Raw genomic sequence first — 9,447 nt, 5'->3', positions numbered from 1 at the left:
CAGAACTCCTCCTAAAGGATGTGTGACAGGCACCCAGTGATGGGAGCACCATCAGATCTGCTTCCCCCAACCAACAGGAGCTCCGTTAGCAGCACTGTGTCCTCCCTTCAAGGTGGGATGTCATTGCTGACCAGTAGAAAAAATTGCCAGCAGCTGGATGGCAGCAGGTGAAGTGTTATCGTCTTCTCTAGCAGGCGGCCCCACGTTGCCCTGGGTCTGCAGGTCTGCCGGCATCCCAGGCCCCATTAGCAGGGCTGCAAACGGCACCGCGGAGAACACAAACCAGAGACGTTCCTCCAGCGGAGGCTATGCCGTGGGATTCAGGAGGCTGCCAGCGCTACGGTGTCAAACAGCAACCCACCGACGGCCTGTGCTGCGGGTGATGGATGCCGGAGCCTGCAGTTTTTCTTCAATAACAGCTTTCACGGATGGTGCTGGCACGGAGGCCTGGCAAGGAGGAGGGAAGTGGCAAGTGTCCAGGGTGAAAAAGAGTTCATGATTACAGCGGGAAAGGGCACCGTGCCCTCGTGCTGGCCAGGGAAATGCAGAGGATGGGGCTGGAAGGGGCTCCAGGAGGGCATCGAGCCCTCCCCTGCTCCGGGAGGGCATCGCCTCTACCCAGAGCACTTCTGGCAGACATCTGCTTATCTTGAACTCCTCCAGCGACGGGACTGCTGCAATCTCCCCAGGCAATCTGTTCCGGTGTTTCACTGTCTTCATGGTTAGAAAGTTTTCTTATGTCCAACTCAAACCTCCTTTGCTGCAATTAAAGCCCCAAGCGTCTTGGCCTCTCCAGAGAGAGAAGAGAGGCAGACGGAGTGAAGGGGGATGTAAGCCAGCTTGTCGGTTTGTTTTCCTTGTTTGTTTTATTCCCAGTCAAAAGAAGGAGAGTTTATTTCTTGAAGGAGATACTATCATCTCCTGCAACACACAACTCAGAGAAGTCTCTTTCTATTTTTAAAAGTGAAACATAAGGGTTACATAAAAGCTCAGGAAACCAGTACTGAGGAACGGGGTCTTCCCTTCGGGGGCTCTGCGCCCTGCCACAGCCCATTTCCCCGCACCTCCGAGCCGACCTGGGCTGTCCGCAGCGCGGGGTGGTGGGCCCTGCCGCCCCTGCGCCTGCAGCGCCTGATCAACCTGTCACAGAAATCAGCCGACGCACTGAACCCGATTATTTTGTTCCTTTCTGCTCTCTTAAAACAGCACCGGACACAGCAGGCCAGACCGTCCGCTATCATCAGCAGTGATAACAGAGATAAGGCGCACCGCGGCGCGTTGCTCGCTGCCACGGCTGTGAAGCGGCACCCAGGGCCCAGGGCTGGAGGGAGCAGGCAGCGGCGGCGAGGGCTGCCCGCCCGGGGCTGGCACCGCAGGGCTGCGGGAGCAGCGGCAGTCCGCACAGCCCCAGAGCTTTCAGGCAGGGCAGGCAGCGAGGGCGCTGGCACAAGAAACTCCTCCGGCCTGGGAGCACGCAGCCAGGCGCAACTTTGGGGAAAGGGACCGTTATTAATGTCACTGGCATGGGATGAAGCGCGGCCTCGCTAGGGCTCGCCTGCTGGGGCTGCCAGCTCTGGCCCGCTGCTGCCAGGCACGGGGGGCTCGGGGCATGCAGGAGCCGGTCTTGGTGTGAACGGGAACCGGTACCAGTGCCCGCAGGAGCCGGGCCCTGGAGCAGGTGGTGCCCAGAGCTGCCAGTGCCCGGTGCCCACAGGAGCCAGTGCCCAGAGCAGCCGGTGTCTGGTGCCCGCATGAGCTGGTGCCCGGAGCAAGCAGGAGCCAGTGCAGCCAGTGCCTGGTGCACAGGGGCTGGCAGCCAGTGCCCGGGATCTGGTACCCGGTGCATACAGGAGCCGGTGCAGCCAGTGCCCAGAGCCTGGTGCACACAGGAGCCTGGTGCATGGGGCCAGCAGCCGGTGCCCGGGGATCTGGTACCCAGTGCCCCCAGGAGCTGATGCAGCCGGTGCCCGGGGATCCAGTGCCCACAAGAGCCGGTGCCTGGTGCACGCAGGAGCTGGTGCAGCCGGTGCCTGGTGCGCAGGGCCAGCAGCTGGAGCCTGGTGCCTGGGGACCCAGTGCCCACAGGAGCCGGTGCAGCCAGTGCCCAGTGTGCGGGGCCAGCAGCCGGTGCCCAGGGATCTGGTACCCGGTGCACACAGGCGCTGGTGCAGCCGGTGCCTGGGGACCCAGTGCCCATAGGAGCTAATGCAGCTGGTGCCCGGTGCGCAGGGGCCGGCAGCCGGTGCCCGGGGATCTGGTACCCAGTGCCCACAGGAGCCGGTGCAGCCGGTGCAGCCGGTGCCCACAGGAGCCGGTGCCCGGAGCAGCTGGTGCCCGGTGCCTGGGGACCCCGTGCCCACAGGAGCCGGTGCAGCCAGTGCCCAGTGTGCGGGGCCAGCAGCCGGTGCCCAGGGATCTGGTACCCGGTGCACACAGGCGCTGGTGCAGCCGGTGCCCGGTGCCCACAGGAGCCGGTGCAGCCGGTGCCCGGTGCCCACAGGAGCCGGTGCCCGGAGCAGCTGGTGCCCGGTGCCCGGCGCGGGCAGGGGGCGGTGCGCGGTGCCGGTGCGCGGTGCCGGTGCGCGGTGCCGGTGCGCGGAGCGGGCGCTGCGCGGGGGGCGGCGCGCGGGGGGGGCGGCGCGCGGGCGCGGAGCCGGGGCGGGCGGGCGCGGGGCGCTGCGCGGCGGGGCCGCGGGGGGCGGCGGGGCCATGCGGAGCCCGGGCTGAGGCGCCGCGGCCGCCCCTCGCCATGAAGCGGCAGAACCTGCGGACGGCCGCGCTCATCCTCTGCATCTTCTCCTACCTGCTGGTGGGCGCCGCCGTCTTCGATGCGCTGGAGTCGGAGGCGGAGAGCGGCCGCAAGCGGCTGCTGGAGCAGAAGCGCGGGGAGCTGCGGAGGAAGTACCGCTTCTCCGCCGACGACTACCGGGAGCTGGAGCGGCTGGTGCTGCAGGCCGAGCCGCACCGCGCCGGGCGGCAGTGGAAGTTCGCCGGCTCCTTCTACTTCGCCATCACGGTCATCACCACCATCGGTGAGTGCCGGCACGGCCGGCCTGCGTCCTGCGCCCCGCCGGCCCCGCGTCCCAGCACCCCATCACCCCCTGCACCCCATCACACCCTGCACCCCATCACCCCCTGCACCCCATCACCCCCACGCCCCTGCACCCCATCACACCCTGCACCCCGTCACCCCCATGCCCCTGCACCCCATCACACCCTGCACCCCATCACCCCCTGCACCCCATCACCCCCACGCCCCTGCACCCCATCACACCCTACAGCCCATCACACCCTGCACCCCATCATCCCCACGCCCCTGCAGCCCATCACCCCCACGCCCCTGCACCCCATCACCCCCACATCCCCACACCTCAGCACCTCCGCAGCCTCCCGCACTTCCAGCACCTCTGGGTGCCCCAGGACAGCCCGCGGGGTCGCCTGCAATAGCAGAGGCAGGTCTCACCCCTGCAAGGCCGGGACATCTCCTCAGGCCACCCCCGAGCTGACCCCGGGGGACCCCGGTGCCCCGGGCAGGCTGGGGGCCACCCGGTTCTGGGGGATGCCGGGGGTGCTGCTGGGGCGGGGGCCACGAAACGGGACGTGCAGGTTGTCCCAGGGAGGTGGCAGCACGCCGAGCTGCTGCAGGCACCTTTGGGGCGGGCAGCTGCAGAAGTTGGCAGGGGTGAAGGGGGGCAGAGGTGGGAGCCGCGTCCGTCCTCGGCGCGGTGGCGTAGCCAGCGAGCCAGGCTGAAGAGCCGGGCAAGAACTGTTGGCTTCTTTGCCAGCTCAAAACTCTGGGCGTTTGGCTGGATGAGCGCTGCTCCAGGAGCCCGGGCAGCCACCAGGCACCGAACCTCGCTCTGCCGGCGCGGGAGCCTGCAGACAGACGGGTGTCAGCTTGGAGGGGGGTGAATCGCGTTAAGCCCCTCTGCAGAGACACTTCCCCATGCTAGAGCCCAGCCCTGGGCTTGCCCTCTTCCATTTTGCAGGAAAATGAAACCAAATTGATCGAGGATCGCCTTAATTCTAGGTGAGATTAGCCACATGGGAGTTTAGCATTGTTTAATTAATCCACTTTTATTAATCCGTGCACCCCCCGCATCCCGTGGGGACAGGCAGGTGTGGGACCCAGTGCTCGCGTCGGTGCTGGTGCTGGGACTTCAATCAGCAGAAGGGTTTCGGAGGCAGGAGCCCTGAGGCCGAATCCTGCCCTTCCACAGCCAGCAGCCACCTCCTCGTCTGTAGGACGGGGCTGAGCCTTACCGAGGGGCTGGGGCTGGGTGAAATACGTCCGGTAGCCGAAGCATCATCCCTCGGGACGGGGGCTGGTGGGACCACCTCCGCGTGCCCCCCGAGATGTGCTGGGGGTTTGTGCGGCTGGCAGCGCACGTGGCCAGCGAGCGGCGATGGCTTCGGGGCACGGTTAGCGCCAGGCCCCGGCGGGAGCGGGGGATGAACGGCTTCGGTAAAAATCTCCATCATCTCGTGACAGGTTATTGCTTCATTTACATTATTTTTCTGTTGACTGTGACAAACAATTGCCACGCTTATCACACACCCCATGCAATAAATAATTTCAGCCCAAGTGCCATATTTCGAAAACGCTGGCACATCAGATCTCTTTATATGGGGCTGCGCTCCAAATCTCATTTTTAACGTTAATGTGGCTGTGTTTACTCTTTCTAATTCCCTTTGTCATTTTGAAAGCATCAGTCAAATGCTCTTTCAGCGGTCTCTCAGGGCACAACAACTGTTTTTCCACTTACGGCTCTTCTGGATCATTATATTTACCTCCTCCTCGCTGCCGTTGTATTATCGTGGAGCCTCGGACCCGATGATTGCACTCGGTTATTGGGCTGGGATCCGACGGGGGTTTTTGCCACTGCAGTCTCACGTCTGCTCTGTGTTCTGTGAAACGTGGCATGGGGACATGGAGTTTGTCGTTTGTGATTGCGTGGGTTTCTGAGCGGACAGAGCAATTGGGGAGCGGTCCCTTCCGTCCTGCTTGCAGTTCGGGGCACAGCACGGTCGAGGGTAACGCTGCCCTCAGCCCCAGCCCTGTCCCGTTGCAGTTGTCTGGAGCGGTCGGGAGCCTGGGACAAGGTGGTTATCACCCGCTGGCCTGCCCACCACCGCCTGCTTCCCTAAGGGCCCTGGAAATCCACCGGCAGCAGAGGCAGAGGTGAAGCCAAGTCACAGCTTTGAACAAGACTGAGAAATAAAAAAAAAAAAGGGGCGTTTCCCCCCATATCCTCATGCAAAAGTCAGATGGTGACCTGGACAAAGAGCAGGTATAAATAGCTGTTTGCAGAAGGCCCCGCAGCAGCACGGGCAGGCGCCGGCGCGTTTCGGCCGGCGCCGCGGAAGGGAAGTTTCCAGCCCTGGTAGTTTCTCACAGAAACTCAAAAGAAAGGCTCGGGTGCCTTTGGATGCTGTGACTCCCCGCGCTGAGTCAGTCGCTCATCCGCTTAGGTCAGGGGCCGCCGGTTCCTCTCAAGCTTCTATAATTAAGTGAGGCGCGTGCAGAATCACCGAAGTCCGGAAGATTGCGGTGAACACCTCATTACGACTCACCGTATAATTGTGCGTGTCCTTGAGTCACAGCCCTGAACTTGGAGCAAGGTGAGGAAATTCAGTCTCGGAAGGCGTTCGAGGAGAACCTTGTCCTCCTGGAGCTCCGTGTCCCCGGGACAAGGGCTGACAGGGCTGCGGGGGCGTGAATACTCCCCTGCATTTCAAACAGCACAAGCCCTCCTCCCCGGCGATCCTGCAGTGCTTTAGGTCTGAGTCTTGGTGACACTGGAGTAAACCCGAAGTTGCTCTGCAGAAGCCCTCCCAGACTCAGCAGCTCCTGCGGGGACCGACCCTATAGCGCAGGGGCCCTATAGCCCCTATCCAACCGGCCACGTGGCAAACGATCGTATGGCCGATGCGCGTGACACCGGAGGGCTCCGGGGACAGGAGGGGCAGGAGCGGTGCCAGGGCGAGGTGACGATGGCCCTGCAGGGGCGGTTGTGGACGGGACTGGCTGGGTGCGTACCTTCCCGCGGGGTGACCTGGCGCCGTTGGTCTCAGCGTCCTGCGGAGCCTCCGTCCGCCCTCGCCGCGGGGTTCCGGTTGCCCTGCGGACCCGGCGTCGTTGCCTCTGAATTGCTCGTGAGCTGCAGAAGCCTTGCAGACCCCAGTCCAGCGCTAGGCCTCCTCTTGGCCTCCATGACCTCGTACAAGCTCAGGGGCTCTCAGGAGGGTACCTTATAAAATCATAGAATCGTTAAGGTTGGAAAGGACCTCTGAGATCATCGAGTCCAACCATTACCCTAACTGCCTGGTCCACCTCTACATCACGTTCCTAAGCACCACATCCACACGTTTTTTGAACGCTTCCAGGGACTGTGATTGCACCCCTGCCCTGGGCAGCCTGTCCCAGTGCCCGACCACTCTCTCCGTGAAGAAATTTTTCCTAATATCCAACCTAAACCTGCCCTGGCACAACTTGAGCCCATTTCCTCTTGACCTTCTCTCTTTAGAGGTCCAGTGAGGTTCTGCCCACACGATACTGTGATGTGCCATCATCCCAAAGGATGTGGCGTCCCGTGGCCCCATGAGCATTGCCTGCAGATCTGTAACTGATTCGTTTTCCGTTTGCCCCCTCATTCTTCTACGGCTCCTGTTGGTCCCAGGGCAGCCTTTTGCTGGAAACCCCAGTGAGGGCTTGACGCCCGCCTCTCCTCTTTCCTTCGCAGGCTATGGGCACGCCGCCCCGGGCACGGACGCCGGCAAAGTTTTCTGCATGTTCTACGCCATCCTGGGCATCCCGCTGACGCTGGTCATGTTCCAGAGCCTGGGGGAGCGCATGAACACTGTCGTGCGGCTACTGCTCAAGAAGATCAAGAAGTGTCTGGGCATGAGAACAACCAACGTCTCCATGGAGAACATGGTCCTCGTTGGCTTTCTGTCCTGCATGGGGACCCTGTGCATCGGCGCGGCAGCCTTTTCTTATTTCGAGGGCTGGACTTTCTTTCATGCCTATTACTACTGCTTCATAACCTTGACCACTATTGGCTTTGGAGACTTTGTGGCTCTGCAGAAGAACGAGGCTTTGCAAAAGAAGCCCCCGTACGTGGCTTTCAGCTTCATGTACATCCTGGTGGGCCTGACCGTCATCGGCGCCTTCCTCAACCTGGTGGTGCTGCGGTTCCTGACGATGAACTCGGAGGACGAGCGGCGGGACGCCGAAGAGCGCGCCTCGCTGAGGAGAGCCCGCAACAACATCCACCTCACGCCGAAAGAGGACAGCCGGAGCAGCAATGCCATTTTTCTCCCCGTGGAGGACAGGACGAGCCAGATGAACCTCATCCCGCTGATCCAGGAGGATGCGGAGAGGCAGCGGCGCCAGTCGGCCAACTCGGCGGCCACCGTCCCCTCCTTCTGCACGTGCCTGTGCTACAGACCTCAGCTGTGCGGCAGCCCGGTGCCCTCCCACCCCGAGACCCTCAGCTGCCACACCAACCCCGTGTATTACAACTCCATTTCCTACAAAATCGACGAGGTGTCCCTGAGCACACGGGGTCAGACCGGCTCTTCCCCGGGGAGCACTTTATCATCCACCAGCGCTCGCTGCCGGCAGCACCCCCGGCTGCGGAGGAAATCCATCTAGGAGCGCGTGCCGAGCTATACTCGGTGCTCGAGTCTTACTATGATGATAAATTAAGAACAGAGATGTCAGGTCCTTCTTACCGCTCTCATTTCTTCCGTTCCTCTCCCCTTTCAGCTGGCAGCCAGCCCCCGCAGGGTCCAGCAGGAGCTTTTAAACCCTGTCGAGAAATAATAATTCCTTTTTGCAGGCACTGAATGACGTTGTTAGTTTTTCTGTGCTTTTTCATCCCAAGTAGGTTCAAGCATTTGGGTCTGGCAAGAGGCCCCCCGTGTGAAGCCCTGCAAGCTGTGGGTTCGCTTTCCCGCCTCCCTGCTCCCCAGCCGGGGGCATTGCTGCCCTCCCACCCTGCCTAACCTTGGCTGCGGCCGCTGCCACGCAGGACCCTTGCTCCAGGGGCTGGATTGCGCTTGCTGAGAGCGTATCAGTAGCAAAGCCCGCGTTAGCGAGCCCCGCGGGGCTGGGGATCTTTGAGTTGTCCCCTGACACCGGGTGCAGGTAAGTCGGTGCCACGCCGCGGGTTTGCAGCTGGTGGGCGGGAGGGGACGGGCTGCAGTCCTGCTGCTCAGCGCATGGGGACAGCTTCACGGCACCGCATCTCCCGCGACCTCCAGGTCTCAGCTCGGGCTCGCGGCTGGCTCGGTACTTGTGGAAGCTGGAGGTCCATGCGCTCGCCCACCAGCACGCCTTACCTGGCCGCTGGCAGGTCCTCCAGGCTGAGCTGGCTGGTGGGACGCTGCCTCCCGTTTGCAGGGGAAGCTGCGCTCCTCCAGGCCAGCCTTAGCCCTCCTCTGCGATGGGCCCAGGCTGTGCTAAGGGCACGGCCCCAGGGAGAGCCTCCCTGGGTCGCACAGAGCCACCTGCAAAGCGTTTGGCCCCGATGAGATCGTTAGCTAAAATCACCCTTTCCTTCACCACCTCTCCTCCCGCCGGCAGCCCAGCCAGCCTGCCTGCTCCTCGCCTCCTCCCGGTCCCCCCAAGCCCGTGGGTTTGCTCTCATTGCTGGGTCAGCCGAGGCGGGGTGATCCTGTCTTGGCGTGTGTCCCCAGGCGGGATGCGGCACCCGCACAGCCCCACCTGCGAGGCTGTTTCCAGCTGCTGCCCCCCGACGTGGCCCGTGTCCATCCTGCCTCGTCTGCAAGAAAGCAGGACTGGGCTCTGACAGCGGTAGGAGCTCCGTTTCACTTTTTTTTCCCCCAATAAAGGGACATTTTCACTCTTAGTTCTATCTAAAATACCCTCTGAGGGGTTTTTCCTGGAGGAAAATCCCCTTTTCCTGGTGGGGAAGGCATGCAGAGTGCCAGCGCTGGGAAGGCCTCAGGGCAGGCTTTGCTCTCCCCTCCTTTTGTTCTGGGCAGTTTAATAAAAGGTGAATCCAGCTGGTGGTGGTTGGTTATCTGTCCTGAGGGGGAGCAGGGGGATGTGTCCGAGCCCCAAACCCCCGCCCTGCCCGGCCGCAGGGATGCACCGGGGCCGGCTCCCCTGCCACAGGGGTGCAGGCAGTGTTTGTATCCAGGGATGTTATCCCTGTGGATGTTTGCTGGGATGCTTGGGCATTGGGGGGGTGCAGCTGGGAAGCAGCTGGGTCTCGGTGGTGTCTGGGCCCCCTGCACGGGGATGCCCTGGGTGCCTCCACGAGGGGTTGGTTCGCCAGACCTCGGCCTGGATGCTCCCCAGGGCCCTTGGGGTGTGTGGCATCTCGCAGGCAGGAGGGCAGGGGGTGGAGGGCCTCCCACCACCAAAATGCCGGGGCTGCGGTTCCCCCAGGTGCTCAGCAGCTGCATCGCTTTGCA

General features: G+C 62.6%; 1 protein-coding gene across 1 annotated transcript; it reads left to right on the top strand.

The window, feature by feature from the left end:
• Window positions 1-2,740: 2,740 nt before the first annotated feature.
• Window positions 2,741-7,657, top strand: KCNK15 (potassium two pore domain channel subfamily K member 15; the record flags this gene model as incomplete). Its single annotated transcript, XM_082325814.1, has 2 exons — window positions 2,741-3,032; window positions 6,744-7,657. The coding sequence occupies exons 1-2, from the start codon at window positions 2,750-2,752 to the stop codon at window positions 7,655-7,657; spliced, it is 1,197 nt and encodes a 398-aa protein (XP_082181940.1). The 5' UTR covers window positions 2,741-2,749.
• Window positions 7,658-9,447: the final 1,790 nt, after the last annotated feature.

This window comes from Platalea leucorodia (genome assembly GCF_965183815.1).
Source record: "Platalea leucorodia genome assembly, chromosome: 13".
NCBI lineage: Eukaryota > Metazoa > Chordata > Aves > Pelecaniformes > Threskiornithidae > Platalea > Platalea leucorodia.
Note: the sequence above shows the minus strand (reverse complement) of the source record. Positions and strands in the feature narration are given on the sequence as shown.